The sequence below is a fragment of the Telmatherina bonti genome (assembly GCF_933228915.1).
Source record: "Telmatherina bonti genome assembly, chromosome: 2".
NCBI classification, from domain to species: domain Eukaryota; kingdom Metazoa; phylum Chordata; class Actinopteri; order Atheriniformes; family Telmatherinidae; genus Telmatherina; species Telmatherina bonti.
In genome coordinates, this window is record NC_136620.1 from 36,019,072 (window position 1) to 36,042,088 (window position 23,017).

At 43.0% G+C, this 23,017-nt stretch overlaps 1 protein-coding gene across 1 annotated transcript in view; it reads left to right on the top strand.

Moving 5' to 3' along the window:
• The first annotated feature begins 501 nt into the window (after positions 1–501).
• ldlrad3 (low density lipoprotein receptor class A domain containing 3) overlaps positions 502–23,017 on the top strand; it is a 95,124-nt gene continuing 72,608 nt past the window's right edge. The window contains exon 1 of the mRNA XM_079248254.1: positions 502–774. Within this exon, the coding sequence (XP_079104380.1) occupies positions 720–774 (55 nt within the window). The 5' untranslated portion in view covers positions 502–719. The remainder of the gene's footprint in view (positions 775–23,017) is intronic.

A 23,017-nucleotide genomic window follows, 5' to 3' on the forward strand; every position in this document is an offset into this window, starting at 1 on the left:
CTCGCTCAGACCTTAGAATAATATAACCTCCATATGTGTCTAATAATGGACTTGCCGGAAGACCTGTTGGAACAGAGGTTTGGATTCTAGTCCCTCTAAACTCTGGAGTTCTTTTCCCTCCAGCATTAGATCTGCTGGCAGCTTTAAGGACACTCTTGCCTTTGAGTAAACTTGTGTTGCTGGAGTTCATCCTTCCATCTCTTTATTTGAATGTTATGTATTTAAATGTTTTCATCTGAGGTATGTTTTATATTTTAATGCTCTGTTTTTATGAGTTTTGTCGTAAAGCAGTTATATAAATAAAAGTTGTCGTGTGAGTACCTCTCTGCCCCGGACTGGCCGACCTCTGCTCTCCGGTTCTCTGCCTCCGGCTCCGCCTCCCTCCCTGCTCCAACAGTCGAGCGACCGACTCCAGAGCCTGCCTGCCCGCAACCCCGAAGCCCCTCCAGCCTCAGCTTGGAAACGTTCCCTTCTTCCCCCCCTCCACCACCACAAACTGGACCTGACACGGCTGTCCCAACGCGAACACACTCCTCTCAAGCCACCCACACTTCTTCTTTTACTGGAAAATAAACGCAAAGTGAGACGTGAAAAGTGCAACTGGCAGGAACCGCTGCATCGGAGAACTTTTCCCCTTTTTTACCCCACTTTTCTGGCCCCGTGGCGGGGCAGGACAACAAGAGCAGGCCGGGAGGGGAGCGGGGAAAAAAGGCGACCGTATGATGTGGATCTGGTACTTTCTGCTTGGTTCGGGGTCAGGCTCAAGAACTGTAGGTAAGTTTTCCAAAAGCGCAGGGAAACTAATGTTATCACGGCGCGGACACGCTTCAGTGCGGGTGGGAAAGAGCCGAGAGGGGGTGGGCGACGTTCAATCTGCTGAAGACTTTCTCAGCGTGTTGTTAGGCTGCTTTTTCCCCCCTTCTTTACTTCGACGAATTGGCTCAGACTTATTGGAGCCACTTCTGTGAAAATAAGTGACCAGACTTTCCACTTCCATCGACTGAATTGGCTTTTTTTTGTCTGCAAATTGAGAATGTTCGCAGCAGTTTCAGACTTTTCCTTGCAAGTCGAATGCATTGAACTCTGTGTGTATGTATGTGTGCGTGTGTGTCCTTCACCTTGGAGTGTGAATGTTTTTGCTGGAGACACCCTCCATGCTGTGTTTTGGATGAGGCTGGTGACTTTAGGACCGAGAGGTTGCTGACAGGGGAAGGTGTTGACATGTCTATCGGATCCTCCAGTCCTGTCATGGCAGCTGGTTCCTGGTGAAGAACATTGTACAGGAGCTTATTGTTAGCCAACTGGAATTTAACTCCTTATAAACGCGTAAATGTTCTCTAAGCTGCTGTTTATATTAATATTTTTGTGCATATAATCGACTAGAGTTGATACATGAACGTGTCTTAATAATAACACGTATCTACGTGGATGATGATGCTGATGATGCAGGTTGGGCTAATAAGATCAGATTTCCTCTTGAAGACTGTGTTTTGGAATTAAATCTTAAAAGTAAACTTTTAAAGTGTTTGTTTTCGGAATCTAGGCCAAATTGACTGGAATTATTAAATTCTCAAAGGAAAAAAAAAAACAAACTGGTGCAGATTATAGTTGAAAAGTCAACAGGATTAGTTACTGAAACATGGAGAATATTCTACATGGAGCAAACCTGATGCATCCTTTTAGGTTAGATTTGATTTCCTTATCTTGCTTAGTCTTATTTGTGACTGACAGAAATTGTAATTTACACCTGCTGTTATGATAAAAACGGCATTTCCGAAGCTGTCAAAAGGTTTGTGCAGGAATCATGCACACAATCTAGTTGTCTAACATTTTTTAATCAAATGTTTTATGAGATATTTGATTTTTCTTAGTAAGTATGTAGTTTTTCTGGGAATTCAATGATAAGACCATTGTTAACGTGTGTTTAAACACGATTTAATACCTGAATTGTTGTTGGGCCTTATTGGACATGTGCTTAGGATGTCACTTGATGCCTCTATTTATCGATCATACAAAAAGCTATTAGTTGAATGCTGGGCTGAACTTTTCATATGCATTAAAAAAATAAAAAAAACTACTAAACTCACCTTCAGGAGTCAGCAGCAGCCGGTCTCACCTGATAGGATTTTATAGAGACATCTTCACGAGTAGTTTTCCAATATAAGAGAACGTCTCCAAGAGTTGCAGTGGTGTTTTAGATTGAAATATGTCAGCACAAGTGAGAACATTTATTCAGTCCTTTCTTTGGGAAACATCATGTCAGTCGTGTTTTGCAAGCTGCTCAGTGGTAAACCCAGTTAGCATGTAATTCTGGGAAGTGGAGACTCTCATGTTTACCGATGCATCGTGGATGCAGCTACTGTTCACATGCTAACAATATTTACAACTAACACTTTGTAGTGTTAATAAGTCAGTTTCAAAAATGTGACAGATAAGAGCTGTTGCACGAGGTTGGTTAATCAATCCACACCAGTGGAGGAAAGTCTTTTAGCTGTCAGATCTGTGATGTTGGGAATTGCTTCTGTCATGGTTGACTGAATCTTAAAACAATAAAGCTGCAATAGGAGCTTAATCCCCTGTTAGGGGGTGATTTCAATATTTTCTATGAAATTGCAGTATTTGATTGTAATTATAGTATATTTTCCCTAATATTACACACATGTCAGCTTTTAGTGTTTTAATAGCTTGTAATATGACAGTGACAATAATATCCAGTAAATAGTAGTTGGACCATGTTTATGTGTTTGTTAGTTTGACTTGTCTTGTTTTTCAGGGAAGTTCATGTGTTAGAGTTGAGTTTCACTTTTACCACTCTGTAGTAACTTCACAGTTTTCTTGCATTTTTATAGCTGCAGCTGTGTTTTCTATAATCTTTCCTCCTCATTCACAGTAATACGAGGTGTAAATTGGTGGACACTGAGCCCAGAAATATATATTTTTTTTTTTTTTTTTTTCAAAAAAGGTCTGCAAATTCAAAATAAATGTTTTTGGGGAATGGGGGCAGGACACTATCCATTAAAATGTTAATGACAACACTGACATTTGATGAAATGAGAACTGAAAATCATTCTGGCAGCATTTCTTTCCTGTGCTAAAAATACTTCTAATAAACTGAAATCTGCAAGATGAATGATGTGTGCCGAGTGCACAATTTGTGGTGTTTATTTGTATGTGCACTGCAGAATTGGAATAATTTCTAACACTTAATGCATGATGATGAGTTTTTTTTAACCCCAACCCTCCATCCAATTCAGAGCTGAAGTCCAACCAAGTTTTTATGTAAATTAAGAAAACTCCTCACAAATATTTGTTTCATAACTTGTGACTTCTGAACATATTATAGTCATGTTACTGCTATAAATATTCTGAGAGTTGTGTGAGGACCAAACGAGATCTGCTGTATATATTGAATAAGGGGCTTTTGAGAGCTGTGGACGATATAGTCTTGATATTTTTTACAGCTCTATGACAGCAGTGCTGGGTGGTCATTGTGGATCAATAAACACTATAATACGTTGGTCATGATTTGGCAGGATGGTCAGGATTTGGCAATGGTTACAACAGCTGTAGTCCACCAGAGAAATTGAACAGACCTGCTTCATTACAATCATCAAAACCTTCTGTTTTAAAAAGACTTTTTCTCAGTGGTTATTGACATTTTTCCCAGTGTTCCCTGGGAACTAAAGAAGCATGACTGCAATATTCAAGGTTGAGTCCACGACTTTCTCTTGTTTGAAGTAACTTTCTTTATTTTTAAAAACTCCAACAGACATCATATAGTAATGCTTTCGTAAAGAAAATTCTCACTTAAAACTCAATTGAAAAAGTTCTGATTTACTTAAAAAAAACTTTCTGTACATACATACTAATATAAAATTCTACAGCCCATATATTTTCTGCTCACTCATCCCACATAATACTGTGAAGCAGGAGCGTTTAAAGTAGCAGAGAATCATAGTTTTCTTTCATTTTGATCACAAAATCATCTTTTTTTTTTTTTTTTTAATACACTCCAGGCCTTTTTTTTCCTCCTGAAACCAGATTTAATAGGCATCTGGATGATAATATTGATTGTTTGCTAAACAGAAAAAAAGGTTTTGTGCTACTTGATAAATTCTAGCTTTTCCATCTGACTACAAATGAAAATAGCTGGATTTTTTTTTAACTTGTAAGCAAATCTGTCACTTTATGTCTCCTAATTCAGCCAAATATGTGCAGCAACAAGATAAGGGTTTCACGTCTTCTTCATTTTATAGTAATTTTCTGTGTACCTCATAGTAAATCTCTCCCAAACAATTCTGCTTTACTACGACACAGATTGAGTCATTTTTTGTATTTTCCCACAACACCCAGTTGGTTTAAATTGGTCTCCAGTAACAGAACATTTTGATTTGGAAAACTTCATTTAAGTTAGTTTTAGAGGTTGAATCACACCAGACCTTGTATGTGCTGGTATTACTGTAATATAGAGTCAGAGCTCTGAATTCATTTTTTGATCACCATTTATTGTGGCCGACTGATTCCAGCCAATCAGAATTTCCCCAAGACAGTTCTTTATTCAGGAAAGTCTAATTATAAATGCAACAGAAAACATATTGTCATACTTATTTCTGTAGTTTTTATTGATATTTTTTCAAATAAAAATTCCCAACAACAATACGCGCTCTTAGGGCTGCATGGTGGTTAGCACTGCAATGCTTCTTTTTTTTTTCTTTTTCATAAAGAAAATAGCCGCATGCAACGCTTCTTTAATGATACACCTGGGTGTGTAATTGAAGCTTTACTTCAAATAGAAGTCTAGCATGTGCGCCACATTATTTCTGGTCCTATTTGCATTTTTTTGATGCACAGTAATTTTTTTCATTTTGTTGTTGTGTAAATGTTTTTTTTTTTTTCTTCTTCAAATGTGCAAATGACGAAGTTCTGCGTTTTGCAGAGCTGAACGAGGCCGGTTTTAGGCAAGGGCAAGAGGTGGCCACGCCCCCTCAAACAAACACTTTGCCCCCTCAAATCAAATCCACCAAAAAATACATAAACTCCCTCTCTCTCCCCTCCGCACCAAGTTATGTGCTGGTTTTACAGCATTACATTGCAGGACCCCCTCTTCGTCTTCCTAGTCAACAACCAATCAGTGTTTAGTATGCAAATGAGTTGACAAGTCGCCTGATTGTTGTGTGTCAGGTTTCTCTCTTGATCGGACATTTGAGGTGGGCGTGGTTAACACGAAAAAGCATGAGGCGGGCAGCTGCAGCTTCCGAATTTTTCTGTTTGCAAGTAAAACTGATTGTTTTGGTAAAACAGCTGGTTGAGGTGGTGAGAAAGTCCGAACATTTTAACATCATGTGGCATTAAAACACAAAGACCAAGACCCTTGCACAAACCGCCCTGCTGTGGAAGAAGTTACTCGCTAAATATGAAACAACCAGCTTCATTGCACATAAAACCAGACATCCCTCCCCTCTGCAGATGAAGCTTCTAGTGGAGGATGAATGGACCTGACGAAAAATAATTTTTTTCTTGTTATTGCACCCTCGAGAGCAAGAACAAATTCTCGCTTCTCATGGAGTATGTAACAAGCCGTTATCCCCCCAACTCCCCCCAAGGTTTCTGTGGCTCATAGCTTCATGTGTGCTTCTGCATCCATTTTCTCTGAAAAATGAAATTCTTGTGGCAAAGCAAATGTTGCTCAACAAATGTCCAAATGAAACTGACCTGTCCACTGTGTGTAAACACCTGCAGAGTTTTGGGCCAGAAAAGCAGGAGACTGTTATTGTAGAGTTGGGAATGAGTTTCTAAACAAAAAAAAAAAAAAAGGAAAAAAATTTCAACAAAATTTAGAAAAACAATGTTCTACTCTGTGTTTGTTCTTGATTTTTACATAGATTTGAAGTTATTGTTTGAGGGACTACCACCGTATGGTGTTCTGGAGTTTGATTTTTCGTTCTGCTTTTGTTGTTTGTGATTGGCCGAACTCATGGGGTCCAAACTCGGTCCTTGAGGACCACTGTCCAGCAAGTTTTCCATGTATCCCAGCTCCAACACACCTGACTTCCATTAAACAGATCTAAAGGCCAATGAAGCTGTGCACAATGACTATTAGCTTGAGTCAGGTGTGTTGGAACAGGGATACATGGAAAACCTGCAGGATTGTGACTTTCAACGACCGAAGCTGGACACCCCTGGCCATTTTTCAGCTTAGTTTAATATTTTAGTTTACTGTTATTTGACAGTCTAATGAGACATTTGTTAAAGTGTTGGTTTTTAAAACTTTGATGATTGATTTTTGTTTTTTTTTTTTAAATTATTTTAATGTATTCATAATTTTTATATTCTGTTTCTCCCCCCTGATGGATTGCCACCTTATTGTGGTCAGGGGGTTTGCGTGCCTCAGTGACCCAAATAGCTATACCAGCAGGAGCTTTAGTTTTTGGTGCGACACCAAAGCTGCACAGGTCTTTGGTTGGAGGCTTGACAAAGTGCAATATATTTCTTCAGAGTGTTGGAAAACACTTATAAACAATAACAATAGAAAGAATTGAAGCATGAAGTTCACACATGATACCCCGTTCACATTTCTGCCTGCCCCCTCATGTATGCATCTCTAGCGCCGGCCTTGGAGCCGAATGAAATGCAGAAGAAGGTATTTGGCCATTTGATGCAGGTGTGTTGGGGAGAAGATGCATCTAAAAGTTGCAGGACAGTTGGACTCAGATTGGACTTTGGCATTCCAGTTATACAGCAACCTGATCACAGAGTCAATAAGTTCAACTAAATGGACCTTACTTTTAAAGAACCAAATTAACCTAAATGGCTTCTCCAGATAGATTTTTCATTCATCCATTCATACTCATGCAGAGCCCAGAACTGAGCATACGGTGGGCGTTTCTGGCTCAGGGATTTTTTCTAAACCTCACTCTGAAGCTGAGAATCAGACCAGTGGTATTTGTTAAATATCACTTGGTAAATGTGACTTGCGCAAGTTCCCATGCTTGCCCTTCGTTATGAGGCCACACACACAGCCCAGATGGTTGGATGATTTCATAGATAACCAGAGACAGACTTTTTAGGTCATTTCTCTCAGTGAACAGGATAACAGAGTCACATTGTGTTCAGCTTATTGAGTTTTTTATTTCTGCTTTGTGGCTTCGGTGAGACAAGCCAGTTGGACCCATCTGCCTCTGCGTGTTTGTGTTCATGTTTGCATGTCTTTGAAGGATAACAAAAAAAAAAAAACGGACAGAAAGGGAAACGTGTTTTGCTCAGGCTAATGGATGTCCAGCCATTAAGTGCATGTTATTGAGAAGAAGAGGGATTGAGGTGGGCCAGTGTGGCTTCAGTTCCCATAGTTGTTAAACAAAGCCACATGACCGGAGTCACATTTCAGTCTTCAGTTTCAGAGCAGCTTTAACTACCATAAGCGGGATCATCATCATCATTCATCAGGCTAACATTGCTGCACATTATGTATGTTTTAATAGCTTTCACAAATAAAACATTTGTACACACTGGGGTCTTTAACCACTCTGTGTTTGTACTCTGACCCGTCTCTTTTGGCATCTCTGATCAATAAGTCATGATGTTAAATATTTCATGGAGACCAGTATATGCAGATCAAAGGACACAGAGTGAAACAGAGAAGCGTAAAATGAACTGGAAAAAGTTGGCAGACAGCTCATTACATATTGATTATGGATTGATCTCTAGTAGATTACCATGCAGCCATGCAGAGGTTTTTTTGATTCCCTGATGGTTGCCTCATATTGACAGGCTTTGCTGTCGAGATCAAACCTTGGATGAATTGGCTTCTCTACTTGGGAGAGTTGATTCAAGAACCCCTGCCATTACAGTTTTACTTTTATTGAGCAGAAAATTCAGCACTCTGGCTCATAACAAATGCAGCATTTGGCCAAGGCTTTGCCAAGTACATTGTGCACAGCGCTCTACTGCACTCTGGATAAGTTAACATGAGGTTAACTGTTAAATTTGTGAAGTGCGCTTCACTTCCACATTCTGAAATACTCCCCGTAGTCATCAGTAATAAGCAGTTTGACCCCCATTAACAAAAAAAACCCCACTAAATTTGCAACAGATGCTGAGTTTCTGTTTACATAATATTATGATTAATGATAACTTTTTTTAAAAAAATAGTTATTTATTTAAACTTTATTTCACCAGGGATACAAAACAAGTGAGGAAGAAAGTATATGTCTTTTACAAAGGTGCCAAGGTGAAGATGGCAACACAAGTTAAAAAAAAAAAAAAAAAAAAATTGGGATTACAATAAAAATTGTAGATCAGAATTTGTAAAAGAATAAAGCAATTAAAACAATACAATACATCATAGATAACATTAAAGATAAGATGAACAAACAATAAATGGCTCATTTAACTGAGCAGTTACAACAGACTTAACTGTTAAAGTCATTATCTTGTTGTTTTTTTTTGCATTTGGGGGAAACGTCTCTTCGCTCGTTTTGCAGGCAGCACAGTACAAAACTAAGACATGTGCAGTAGCATGGTTTGTTGTTCTCTTGTTGGCTTTTGGCCAAATCTTTTCTGACTCTTTAAATGTGTTGTTATTCACAGAGTTCACCTGTAATAATGTATTTAACCTCAAAATGTAGCTTGCACCTCAAAGGAAACCAAACTCTCATCAGAGCTCAGCTATAGTTGTTTTATCAGGAGCTACCAGGAGCTCAGTGTTGCACTGCGGGCACCTCTGTTTCCCCCCTTTAATCCTCATCCTAGGTGCCCTGTCTGAGAAGAGAGCGACCTGTTGTTCATGCCCCCTGTCTTTCTTTGCCTGCCATCATACTCAGAATGGACCCTGGCATGCTGACAGCTGGCTCCCCCACAGTCCCCTGTGGTTTGCAGTCATTTGCTGTGCTGTGGCTCGCAGTCACTGTGGCAGCCAGTGTGGACACTGACAGGCTATTTTGGACTGAAATTCCAGCATCCCTCTGTCAGTCCAAACAAACGCTACCTTAAAGGTCAACAAAAACCCAGAGAGGAGCATGGATAGTATATCAGGGCTGCTGATTTCACAGTTTGTTTGGAGAACTGGGTAAAATTTCACGTGGTGTGACCATTGTTTTATATATTCTCTACTTTGTTTTTTCACTCGTCATCCTGAGATGGTTATCAGCTTTAAACTGACCGGAAAAATGAACTATTTTTACATCCTCACACACTCATTGATCATTTTGTTTAGCTTGTTGATAGAGGAATTTCTAATCACTTTAATCTCTAGATTTTATAGAAATAAATTACATCTACAATCTTTGCACAATATATCAGCGTTAATATTGGTGTTGGGGGATGTTAGTCTTTTTGACATATTATTATCGATCCAATTAGTAAAACTGGGCTGATTAACAACCGATATTTCTTTTTTCCCGCTGTTTATGTATGTGTGTGCTATGCAGTATTTGCTGAGGCGTGACGCTATTGCTATAGCTAGCGGTGTGCTCTCTTTGCAAAGTGGAAGTAATATGAAGAGGATGTCGCATCAAATCAGTTTACATCACCAATTTGATGTGTCATCTGAAAAACCACCATCCTGAAGTACAAAATGAGGGCAAGAAGCTAACGCTGCTGGTGTTATTTTTCATTTTTCAAAAAGTTGTCCATAGTGATAATAATTAGGGATGCACCAATCCACTTTTTGGGAGTTCCAATCAGATACCAATATCTGAAATTTGAATATCTGCCAATACCGATATTTGCAGATACCAAATCTGTTTATGTAAACATTGTTGTGACTATGGTTATTGCTGTTATAACTGTGTAAGATTTCATTAGGTTGTAATAAAGTACCCATCCTTTACCTCACCAATACAAATATAATAACAATACAGATCTAACAATTTCAACAAGTTTTATTCTGATTTGGCACATTTTACCTAAATACAACTATAAATGTCTGGTTTTTTAAACAAAGATCTAGCTTTTAGTGCCCTGTTCCGCATTGTGCGGCTCGCGAGCCGCATGTGGCTCGCTGACTCTTGACTTGCGGCTCATGAAGCAGCCACTGGTTTTCTGAAAATGCTATCTAAATAAGTCATGATGACCCTCAACGATGCAGTTCTCTCCACAAACGAGCTGTAGGCTGCTTGCAAAAACTTTGCTGTCGTAACGACCCTAACTGACCCGGTCAGAGTTGACAGTTTTGACTAATTTCAGCTGCATCGAACACCACCAAAGAGCTGCTCCGTTGGTAGCTCCGTATATATATTGGAAAAAGAAAAACACCCACATTCCGGAGGCATTATTGTATTTTCACCATATACTGTTGCATAAGAATGCCATTACTCTGTGCAATATTTAGGATAACGATTCCTTACTAAAAGGCTGAATGTTACTGATTTGGCAACGTAGCCAAGGCGTAGCGTGGGTATGTTTTTTTGGAGGGGGTGGCGGCTCTCCTGTTGTCTTAGTAATACTGAGTGCGGCTCTTGTTCTATTAACAGTGAGGATCACTGTTTTAGTGTCACAAAAAATGTCACATTTTAACATTCAAGGCATTTATTTCTTTAAAACATGTCCGAAGCATTTCATCAAACACATCTGCGCTAGCTTGACTAGTTTGGTATCGGTTGTGGTATTGGTACACTTTTATTAATACCAAGAACGAGTACACATGCTTGGTATTGAGCCAAAACCGATACCGGTATTGGTATCGGTGCATCCCTGATAATAATGATACATGTATCAGCTCAATGTTTTCATATCAATGCATCCCTGACCTCTATAAGTTTAGGTTTGTAGGCAAAATGTTTATTTTAGGCTGCTACTTTTTCAGTAACAAAATCCTATTATTATTTAATTAGATGCTGATTTTTCTCAGGGAAAAATTGAAAAGTAAAGTAATGAAATGAGTTTTACAAATGTATTTATCACATTTTTAAGCCACAAATGAAACAGGCACAGAAAAAAGTCTCGATGAAAATTGTTTCTGGGAACTGCACATAACAGCAGCCAAATTCCTGTGGTGATAATTCTGTAGAACTAAATCTTTGTTTAAAAGCACCTTAAGCCTGGTAGTTGTTTTGCAATCCTTATTTATCTCAAGCAGTTTAATTATCCAGTTGATTGTCCCAATTTCATCCTGCAGATTTGGATCCTGTACCTGTAATCAGATGCATTTTTTACATTCTTTTCAAATATGTAATCATCAGGAGATGAGTCATTTTGAATCGACTTAGACTTTGCAGTGGCTCAGATGTTTTCTCTTCCGTGTCTAACATAAGCAAGTGTAAAAATCAGCTGAACACATCTTACTGTTTGTGTTCTTGCATTCATCTGCAGCATTAGAACTAATCTGTAGGATTATGGAAACCAGCAGAGGAAATCTTTATTCTTTCTATTACAAAACCAGTGAATTTGGCTTGTTCAGTAAGTCAGGGGTCTACTGTAACCCAGGGACTAACATGCAGGCTGTCCTGGCTCATGAAATAAGCCTTTTTCTGATATATTTGGAGTTCTGTGGCTGAAATTTCCTTTCCCCATAGATCTATAGCGGTATGTATTACTGATATCAGTGTGACGGTCTATTTTTCCAGACTAAACTGAGAGGGTGATGTGCCATATATAAGTCATGGAGATGTTTTACAAGCTTAAGGTCCATTTATGCTCAACACTGAATATGGATACGCCAACAGATGGACAGATTTGTCCAGATGGACAAAACAAGATGTTTTGTCCATCTTGTGGATCCATTATTTGGTCCGTTCTGAAAGGGTTAAACTATCTGTCACTTGGAGTAGAAAACGGAGCAATAGCACTGGAAATGGGCAGAGGAAAGGACAAAACAGAGAAGAGCAAGAACAGGAATAATATGACAAAGAAATTGTGAATTAAAAAGAAGAAAAAGAAGCAGAATAAGAAGTTGAGGAGAACAACAACTTCTACAGCTGTAGACAGAGGCTGAGCCTTTATGTTTGATCTTTACACTGATCCACCATGACTTTATATAAAAGTAACATGCTTCCAGGAGCCCGCATTGCCAAGCATAATGAAGTGAGGGAAAATACCAGTTAAATGTCTGTCACTCTGGCTGGAAGGTTGCGATCTGCAGTTCTTTTTAGATTAGACTGACACATTCAAGACACCGCCAGTTGAATCCTCAGTTTTTACTGCATGCTCATTGACACGAACCCACATTTGATTTAGCAGCCTCTCAGGTAAAATTCCTGTCTATGTGCATAAACGACATAATGGACTTCAAGTTACTTCTACAGGGAAGTGCCCGCATGAACAAATATAATCAGTCTCAATTCGCCTGTATAAAGTATTGCCTATTTGTCACAATTAATTTCAAAGCCTTGACTCGAGACCCCTTGATATTGAACCTTACATCATTACATACCTGGAAAGCTGCTCATTAAATGAAGCTGAGTTCAATGAGTCTCTTTTTGAAATGGAGGATAAAAGAATAGACAGCAAAGGATCGTTTTCCCGAGTGACTGAGCACGTAAAGGTGATTTGAAGCAGAAGTTAGAAGTTAATGTGTGAAATAGATATTATTCCATCTCTGCCATTTCACAAACATGGCTTAACCCCATGAGTCATCAGCCCCTTCAGGTGTATACACTCTTTGATTTCCCCGCAGTTGTCTTTCTTCCATTGCAGCCGTCATTCCTGCTCAGCTGGGGTAAATGTGTGCAAGAGTATGTGAAAGGTGCAATATGTGGAAAGGGTAATCCTCTCTTGGACAGGTACCAGAGGAGGCGAAGCGCTCATCTTCACAGAAACTAATCACCCAATCCTGCTTGTTGTGTACAGAAGCAGCCTTGCCAGCCAAACCAAATGCAAAGCCCATGCTAATTGCCTTAATGCTGCTTCGCTGTCAAGCATGGATTTGCACCCCCCCCCCAGGACTCAGAGGTCGCAGAATGAATGAACTACTTTAATTGTTCAATGAACACCAAAGACGTAGGAGAGTTTCTGCTCCTCAGCAATAGCAAGCAACAAATATTTTCCTCAGATATTTTACCTGTTTTAATTGAGAAGGTCAGAATGAGGACATGAAAAGGCAAATGGAAGAGGAAGTTGAAATGAAGGAGAGCAGAGAGAGAGAGAGGGGTTGGTCATTAGACAAGAAGTATTAGTCTTGCCAGGGTCCAGTGTGTTAGGGATGGTAATTGAGTTTGTCCCTGTACAGCTTGCTCTGATGAGAAGCTGCAAGCCAAGGATTTGACTCATTTCTTCTGTGCCCAAGATGATACGTCAGGCCAGCCGCCCCGCGCCTAATGACTCAGGATACTTAATGACGGGTCGGTGGGATTTACTAAGACTTTGATGTAGCTTGATATTGATTCACTCCATCGTTAGAGTGGTCTGACAGCATATCTGTAATGGCATTCCAGGGCTTTCAATGCTCTGATGTTGCAGTGCACAAAAAGAACCCAACAATGTGCACATTTGGTTTGTTTAAGGTTGAAAAAGTGCAGCCAATGTTTACTTTTTCATTTTACCTGCAACTGAACACAAATGAAGACTTCATGTTTCTAACATGCAGCATTTTGCCATTTCTATTTCTTAGTCATTCTTATTTGAAACATAAAACAAGCACGCAAAAAGGCTCTGGCATTATTTATCCCCTTGTCCCACTCCACTCACTCTGGCGCTATTTCAGCCCACAGATGTACTATCAATAATGCAGCCTTTTAAACAAGGCTGAGGCTTTTAAGAGGGTTTGTCAAAGCCGCTCCCATATACTTGCCTCTCAGTCGTCTGGTGGTTGCATCCTAATGGGACAGTGTTTTATCTTAAAAAATAATACATAAATTTGCAGTGTATCAATATCACTACACTATTATTATTTTTTTATTTTTTATTTTTTTTAAATTAAAATACTTGGACCCGCTCAACACTGGAAGGCCAACAAATCTTGCCAGGACATAAAGAGCTGGGCACTAAAAATGAAATGGTTCCCAGCCCAAGAAGCACATAATAAATATGAAACTATTTTGTTTACAGTGTTTATTTAGTCTTAATGTGTGAGCTATAATGTGTCCATTACTTTACGTTTATCTCATGAAGTTTTCCAGGGGGACATTTCCATAATACAAAACATGCATTTATTGGAAATAAAACTAAAATAAAAAATGTCTAAGTTGCCTTAAAAGTCAGAAACTTTCCAAACAATGTTGACCTGCTTGCATTGTCTACACAGTCTCAGGCAGAGTTAAAAATATCTAATCCAGAAAGCAGTGAGGCTGGTAAACATCACATTTCACCCTCATGTGATTCTCATCTTCACAGCGGCTGCCATGGGTCAGGAGCTCATCTGTCCCAAAGAAACCGCACAGCAGCTGATTATGATGGCTTATGATGGGTTCTTCCCTGATCCGATCCCAAATTCTTTACTGCAATCACGTACACAGAAACCACACATAAAAATTTATAATGTTTATGTAACCCCGCCTGTGTGGGAATCGCGCCTCTCCACGCGCGGTGACTCTGCGTTGTGTTTGTGGTGTTGCGGCGTAAGGCGGAGAGACCAGTCAGACACAGGCGGCTGTCTATTTGTGGCTCGGACCGGGCCGTTTATTCGTCGCGTCGTAACGGCGGCTTCACCCTTATGACGGGACACAATACACATTAACTCAAGATCAAAAATGTAATCATAACAAAGACTCACAGTGGGCCGGCAGCTCAGCAACCTACAAGAGCTAATGTTGTAGCCGACCTGAAGCTAGCGAGATCCACAGCTAACACATTTATGCGGACACAAATAAAATTAACATTTTTAACCCTGAACACCTCGCTGAACATCGCATATGCGTGTTTAAACACCCCAGCCAAACAGGCTGCCAGGAGGATAGGCTACCCATCACAAAACATCCACATTTTAACAGAGCATTATTTCTGCTGCTCACCTTATGACGGGACACAATACACATTAACTCAAGATGGCGCTGCTACGGAAACATACTAAACAGTCAGGGCAAATGACTAGACAGTATCAGCGCGCCATCTACCGGCCTTCTTAGGCAACTGCCCTACATCCACCCCTTCTTTAATGGATGGCGTACCCGCCATCAGAACAATTTAAGTAGAGACTAGACATAAGCAAACAAGACAACGGAAAAGAAAAGGCAGTCCAAAAACTTGAAATAAAATAAATAGACGTGCGTGAATGTAGGACCTGTGTTGTCATCTGTAGCAGGGCGTGACAATCAGTTACTGGTTTCCGGCTGCTCTCCTTGCTTTGGCTCTCTGCCACAACCTCCACCCTCGTTCTATCTTCTGCCTGTTCTCCTCAGATTCCACCACTCGTGACTCATAGGCGAGTTTCTCAGGGAGTCGTCGATTTCTCAGTGGATTCCTCCTTGGAGAACCGGGTGTACGAGGCGGTTTTACGCCCCTGCTTGCTACCCAGGCCTCCCCTTCTTTACCTGCTTGCCCCATTTCTGCCTCCCCCTGCCCCTCTTCTGTCCATTTGAACTGTCCATCAGTTGCTCCCAGTAAACACTCCTCGACCTTTTCCTCCACGTCGTCTTCCCCTGTGTCAAACTCGTCCTTTTGTGTTGTCACTTCAACGGCCGGTTCTCCAATGTCCTCCTCGTCCTCCATCCCCATCCTCTTCTCTGCGTCTTGTTGAACCTCTCCTCTTGTAATCTTCCCAGCCTGCTCCACCGGAAGAAACATACATTGGGTAAGGAGGTTGCGGTGGACCACCCTCTCTGTGTCAGCCCCTTCCAAACGTACCACGTACACCGGTATGCCGGGCTGCTTCTTCACTACTATGTATGGCCTAGACTCCCATTTGTCTCCCAGTTTCTGCCGCCCCTCCACGTGACACACTTTTACCAACACTCTGTCGCCTGGGTTAAAGATTTGACTCTGTGCTCCCCGGTCATAGTATTTTCTTTGTTGTTCCTTAGCCTGCTGGGAGACCTGGTTAGCCTGAGAATAAGCCTGTGACAGACAGTCGTGCAGAGTCTGAACGTACTCACTATATTTGCATTCACACGTTCCCTCACTGGTGGTGTGAAGCCCAAAGATCAGGTCAACCGGGAGCCTGGGGTGCCTGCCGAACATCAGGAAGTATGGTGCATATCCCGTAGAATCATGGCGTGTGCAGTTGTAAGCATGCGTCATTGCGTCCAAATGCTCGTGCCACCGGGACTTCAGGTGAGGCTCCAACGTCCCAAGCATATTCATGAGGGTGCGATTGAACCTCTCCGTGGTCCCGTTGCCCTGAGGGTGATATGGGGTTGTGTGGGTCTTGGTGATGCCAGTACATTTACACAACTCCTTCACGATGGCACTTTCAAAATTGCGCCCCTGGTCGGCGTGCAATTTTGCTGGGAAACCAAACCGACAGAAGAAGTTTCTCCACAGCACTCTGGCGACTGTGTTGGCCTTCTGGTCTTTAGTGGGGTATGCTTGCGCATAGCGTGAGAAGTGGTCAGTGACAATGAGGACATTTTCTATGCCACCCCTCGACTTCTCCAGAGTCAGAAAATCCACACACACTAGCTCCATGGGGGCAGTGCTGTGGATGCTGACCAAGGGGGCTCTGGCACCTGCGGTTGGGGTCTTTCTAAGACAGCACCTCTCACACTGTTCACACCAGGCCTTAACCTCCTGGAACATCTGTGGCCAGTGAAACCTCTCCCTTATTAGCTGCACAGTCCTGTCAAAACCCAGGTGCCCTGAGTCATCATGAAGGGCCCTCTTGACCGATTCACGTAGCTTCTCTGGCAGGACCAACTGCTCCACTACCCCCCTCTGATTGTCTCGGGTGCGGCGGTACAGGATGCCCTCTCTTATTACTAACCTCCTCCACTCTTTTAAGAGAAGACACACCTGTTCGCCCCCTCTGGTCCTCTCACTGCGACTTGGCTTCCTGTCCAGACTCTTATAGTGTAAGACGGGGCCAACGACAGGATCTTCTTTCTGTCCTGCACGGATCTCCTGTTTCGTCAAGGAAGGCAATGACTCCATTCCCACGTCTCTATAGGGCTCATTGCATACGAAGGGCTCAGACAGGGGTTCCCGTGGGGAGGCTGTGCTCTGGCCTGTGGGGCCTACTGGGCCCTGCGTTGGCTGACCCATGTCAAGCCGGGACTGTCTGGACCTCACTCGATGGGGGTATGTGTGCAGGGCCTTGGTGACCTCCTGGGTGGACATGCGTGAGAGGGCATCGGCATTTGCGTTGTTCTGGCCTCTCCTATACTGGACATCAAACTCAAAGCTGGCCAGCCGAGACACCCACCGCTGCCCTGCAGCATCCAGCCTTGCAGACGACATGACATACTTCAGGGGGTTATTGTCAGTCAGGACTGAAAATTTACGCCCGTAGAGATGGTCATAAAACTTGTCTGTCACCGCCCACTTTAAAGCGAGGAATTCGAGCTTATGCGCTGGATATCTCGTCTCAGCTGGACTCAGACCTCTGCTGGCGAAGGCAATGACCCTCTCTGCACCCCCTTGGACCTGGACCAGAACAGCACCAAGCCCCTCCCCTGAGGCATCGGTCTGGAGGATAAAAGGCAGGCTATAGTCTGGGTAGCCCAGCACTGGGGCAGTTGTGAGCCTCTCCTTCAAGGTCTGGAAGGCATGCTCACAATCATTAGTCCACAGAAAAGGCAGGTCCGGTGCCAACCCCTTCTTTCTGCCTCGCTTCTTACTTCTGGGGTCACCGGTAGTGAGGCGGTACAAGGGGGCAGCCAGCGCGGAGTATCCATTCACATACCTCCTGTAATAGCCGGCGAATCCCAGGAACTGCAGCACCTCCTTGCAGTTTGTAGGTCTCGCCCAGTCTCTGACCTTGCTAATTTTCTCTGGGTCCGTCCGGACGCCCTGTGCAGACACCAAGTGACCCAAATATCGCACTTCCCTCCTCATCAGCTGACATTTGGAGGGTTTCAGCTTCAAGCCGTGCTCTTGGAGTCTATCAAACACCAGTTGCAGTCTCTCCAGGTGCTCGTCAAAGGATTTGGAGAATATGATGAGATCATCCAGATATATCAGCAGATGAGTGAAGTTGAGGTCTCCGAAACAGCAGGTCATGAGTCTTTGGAAAGTGGAGGGAGCATTCTGCAGTCCAAAGGGCATTCGGTTTGCCTCGAACAGTCCCATGGGTGTGCTGAACGCCGTCTTTGGTTTATCGCGCTCCGCCACCTCCACTTGCCAATATCCTGACGTGAGGTCGAGTGTAGAAAAGAACTTGGCCTGTCCAAGCGCTTCCAGGGCCTCCTCTATTCTGGGCAGGGGGAATGCATCTCTCGTACTGCAGGAATTGAGTTTCCGGTAGTCGATACACAACCTTAAAGAGCCGTCTTTCTTGGTCACGACGACTACAGGGGAAGCATATGGACTCTTGCTGGCCCTGATGACTCCTGCTGCCTCCATCTCGATCAACAGCTGTCTCACATCTTGCCACTGGGAGGGGGGGATCTTGCGATAGGGGAGCCGAAAGGGCCTCGAATCCACCAGCGGGATTTCGTGTTGCACAGTCTTTGTATGTCCATAATCAAGGGAGTGTTGAGAAAACACACCTACGTTTCTCTCCACAAGATCTTTGAGGAGGGAGCGCTGCTGCTCGTTCTCCACTGCTGCCTCACTCAAGTCCACTCCACAGCTCGCCACAACCTGGTTCAGGCTCAGGCATGTGTCTTTGTCAACGCCACTGTGGCCTTCGCTCTGCCATTTGTTTGAAAAATCCACCACCGTGTTCACCAGGGAAACATTAGCCAGATGTGTGTGAGGCTCGATTGTAATAGCATGCTGGGACAAGTTCATCACTCTCACCGGGGCACATCCTCCCTTTACATTGGCAAGGACCTTGGCCACCAAGAGGTCCTGGGGAAGCTGCAGGGAAGGGGCACCCTCGATTAAGGCAGTGTAAGTCTTTCTTTGTGGGCCAGCTTTCACTTTGCACATGAGGTCCATCTCTTTCCCTCCGGGAATGTGTATTTTACGGCCGGCGTACATGGCGGGGCCCACAATGTCGTCCCTGTCAGATTGTTCTTTGTCTCCGATTTCCAAAAGAGATGCGTACCACTCTGGATGACTCTTCTTGACTTGATGGAGAAACTGCTGGCCATAGGTTGCCTGGAGGTGGCCCCTAGAGGCCCGGAGGACATTAGTACCCACCAGTAGAGGGACAGAGGCACGGTACTCGGAGTCAGTCACAACAAAGACTGGCACATCCTTGAACTCTTTCCCTAGCACATTTAAGTTAATGCGCAGGACCCCATGATGTCCCACCCGTTGGCCGGCTGCACCCTCGATAGGAATTCTGGAGGGCTGGAGCTTTTGTCTCCTAAGGATGGGGTGGTTGCGCCAGTAACTATGCGTAATACTGGTTATCTGAGAGCCAGAGTCGATGAGCGCCCTGCACTTCATTCCACTGACTTCTACCTGCCCCTCGTTCCTGGGGCCCACTAAAAGTGTAGCTTCTCCTCCATTTCCAATCCAGTTCACCTGCAGTGGGGGGTCTTGCTGTTCGCCCATAGTTGCCCCGGCGACCATGGGCTCTAATCGTTTAAAGGCCGGGCTGGATGAGGTGGTGTGGCCTGAGCCGGGGTGGTAGGCAGAGGTCGGTGAGCCCACGTCAGACACAGGCGGCTGTCTATTTGTGGCTCGGACCGGGCCGTTTATTCGTCGCGTCGTAACGGCGGCTTCACCCTTATGACGGGACACAATACACATTAACTCAAGATCAAAAATGTAATCATAACAAAGACTCACAGTGGGCCGGCAGCTCAGCAACCTACAAGAGCTAATGTTGTAGCCGACCTGAAGCTAGCGAGATCCACAGCTAACACATTTATGCGGACACAAATAAAATTAACATTTTTAACCCTGAACACCTCGCTGAACATCGCATATGCGTGTTTAAACACCCCAGCCAAACAGGCTGCCAGGAGGATAGGCTACCCATCACAAAACATCCACATTTTAACAGAGCATTATTTCTGCTGCTCACCTTATGACGGGACACAATACACATTAACTCAAGATGGCGCTGCTACGGAAACATACTAAACAGTCAGGGCAAATGACTAGACAGTATCAGCGCGCCATCTACCGGCCTTCTTAGGCAACTGCCCTACATTTACACTTTGCAAACGGCAGACTTAACTGTTTTAAAGGGAACTGATTTTTATACAGCTACTAAGTCAGTTTATTGTCTTTATGTGTGTAACTCCTTGTTAAAACAATGCAGTGCCATTTCTATGCAAATGCAGGTAAGTTCAGACTGGTAGCAGGGAGAGTCTTTAGCCTAATTAACGCACCACAAACACTCAGAAAAGCATGTAAACCCATGGGAGAGACAAGAAAAAGGAAAGAAAGAAAAAGAAACCTTCTAAAACCATTCCTAAAGAGTGGGTGTTGCTTCACAGCAGGCCATTTGTTTTCATTTGGTTTGGTGTCTTTACCGGTGCCACGCAGGGCACTTTGAACAGTGCTTCAGTCGCCGCCTCCATCCTAAACCCCCACCTTTCAGTCTGTGATCGTGTATGCCGCTGGTCGCAAGCAGTGGTGAGGACAAACGAGGTGGAAGGCATTAATTGCTGGTACAGACTGATCTGTCCCCTGGTCACCAAGCTGCTAAAGTAAAAGGATGTAGAGGAAAGGCCACGGGAAACGAAGGCTAATGTGGAATAATGTCATAGCAACAGGTGTTACCGAGGTTTCAAGACAAAGTAGAGTCAATGTCTGGGTGTGAGAGTGCTAGTAATGTTGAGCAGGAGAAGCTCTGACGTGGTGAAAAGCAAACATTCACCTTTTGTAACACAAGCCCTGAGGAGCTTTTTCTCAGTGTAGCGAAAGGCTACTTTTTAGCCATTACCATGACAACACAGAGGTCTACAGCTGTGTGTAACAGGATAACAACTCTGAGTAATTATGGGGAAGTGAAGCCAAATTCAGCAGGCTCCCCCTCAGAGGAGAAGAATGGAAAAATGATTGGGATGATTCTGACATGAACACCTGCTGTAACGGACGAAAACGCAGTAAAACACACAAATGAACATCTTCCACCCTTTCATCCTCAGCAGAAGTCGGGACCTTTTGTCATCATCAGTCAAGTCCTCGCATGTCATTTAGCTTCTGTCAAAGTTGCCCTTTTCCAGACAGAACTTTGACCAAAATCTCACAGCAATGACCTTTAATGACTGCTGCTCATAGTGTGCGCCCCGTGCATTTCAAACTCAGGCCATCCATTCACCTCCTTAGCATTTTCAGTCGTTTACCGCTGAGTAGATGATGTATTATGTTGAGAGACAGAGCAATAAGAGACAAATATTAGAAACGAGATGGAGTACACTAAAAGGCCACGGCTGCACTCTTCCCCTCATCTGCATTCTGTTGCAATAAACATTTTCTCTGTAATGCCCCCATCATTTTCCTCTTACCCCTCCTTCTTAATGAAGTGTCTTCATCTCACATCCTTTTATTTCTTCTCTCCCTCACCTTGTGCTCTCCATTTCTGTTCCTCTATCACTCTGTTTGCCCTCACACGTTTGGCAGATATAGTTAATTCCCGCTGCTTTTCAACCCCTGCAGTGACTCCATGGCCCAGCTACACAATTAGGAGCTCATTACTTGCTAATACACAGAGCAGAAGACAGACAAAGGCTGTCTGAGCCTTTTTTGTTTTGCGCTGCTCACTTCCATCATTTTATCTCTCTTCCTCTCGAGGCACTTTTTAAGCAAAAGGGTGCAATTTCTCTTCCCCTTCCTTCCCTTTCCTCTCATTGTACTCTGTAGTTCGTCTTCTCCGTTGTGCATAATGAGCCTGTGTGTGCTAAAAAGAATTAATAGTTCAATTTCCATCTCTTAAGTTTTGTTTCTTTCATTCTTTCTTATTTAATTATTTATTAGATGTACTCCCAGTTGCACTGATTGGTTCGTTTCCACACTTGGCAAGCTGAAATGTTCCTTAAAGTTTGCTCGGTTGGCTGTAAGATATGCACTTCTGTGCGTTTCCTGTGCATTGGGAGATCATTTTAGAGTCTTGCAGGTATAACATCGAGCCAGTTGTGGCAGATTCCCTCTGTCACGCTGTCTGCATCATTTCTCTGAATCTAGCTGGCTCTGCTGAAACACCAGTTTGCTCAGTAAGGGGTCTCGCAGCATAATGATGGATGAAGGTTATGTCCTGTTTACCAGCGTGTTCTGCCACAGTCGACTGCTTGATGAGAGACACGCAGGGGAGTGTTGACATTTAGTTTTGTGAGTGGAATAGATGTTTGCTTGACACAGGGAACTTCTCTCCCAGACTTGTTGAGGAAATTCAGACTAATAAGATTTTCTTATTGTTTTTCTTTGTCCAAGTATCAAACAGCACAGATTTCTGTCCCCGTTTTGAGCTGCGAACAGCTTTCTAGTATGTGAAAATCTCATCGCAGCCCTCGTTCTCCACGTCTTTGCTCTCCTCCTCCTCGTGTAGGGAATCATAAGGTGATGTTAATAAGCTGAGATTCTGTTTATTCTGCTGCTTTCATCTCTTAGAGGATTAGATGGACAATTACCTCTCTGATACTCAAGTGGTTAAAAGAAAAGTGGCATAAAACCACTTCTCTGAAAGTGCCTTATACTGCCAGGATGCATGCAACCCGTAACACCACTCAGCTGCGTTTTAAGTCTTTCGTATTGAGCTTGTGTTATAATGCATTTATGTTCTGATCTTCTTTTTAGCGTGCTTGCAGATGGACTCATAAACAGCAAGGGTAGACCACTGCTACGGGATTACAGGCTCTGTGTGATCTGTGATCCCACATTAACTGGAGAACAGTGTGTGATTAATGGAGCCTCATTTAGCCAAGCCAGCCTCATTTAGACATTAATTTCTTTCAAAGATTCAAAGAAAATGTAAGACGTTTAGGCAGGCTTTTTATTTTATTTTATTTTTTTTTCTTTAAAGAATTGACGGCCACATTAATACGTAATAATAACACAGAGTGCAGAGTGCAAAGCGAAACTTTCTGTTGTGCTCTTGCAGCCAGAGAACTGTGTGCATCTTTGTACAGGCTGTAATGTCTTCATAGTCAGT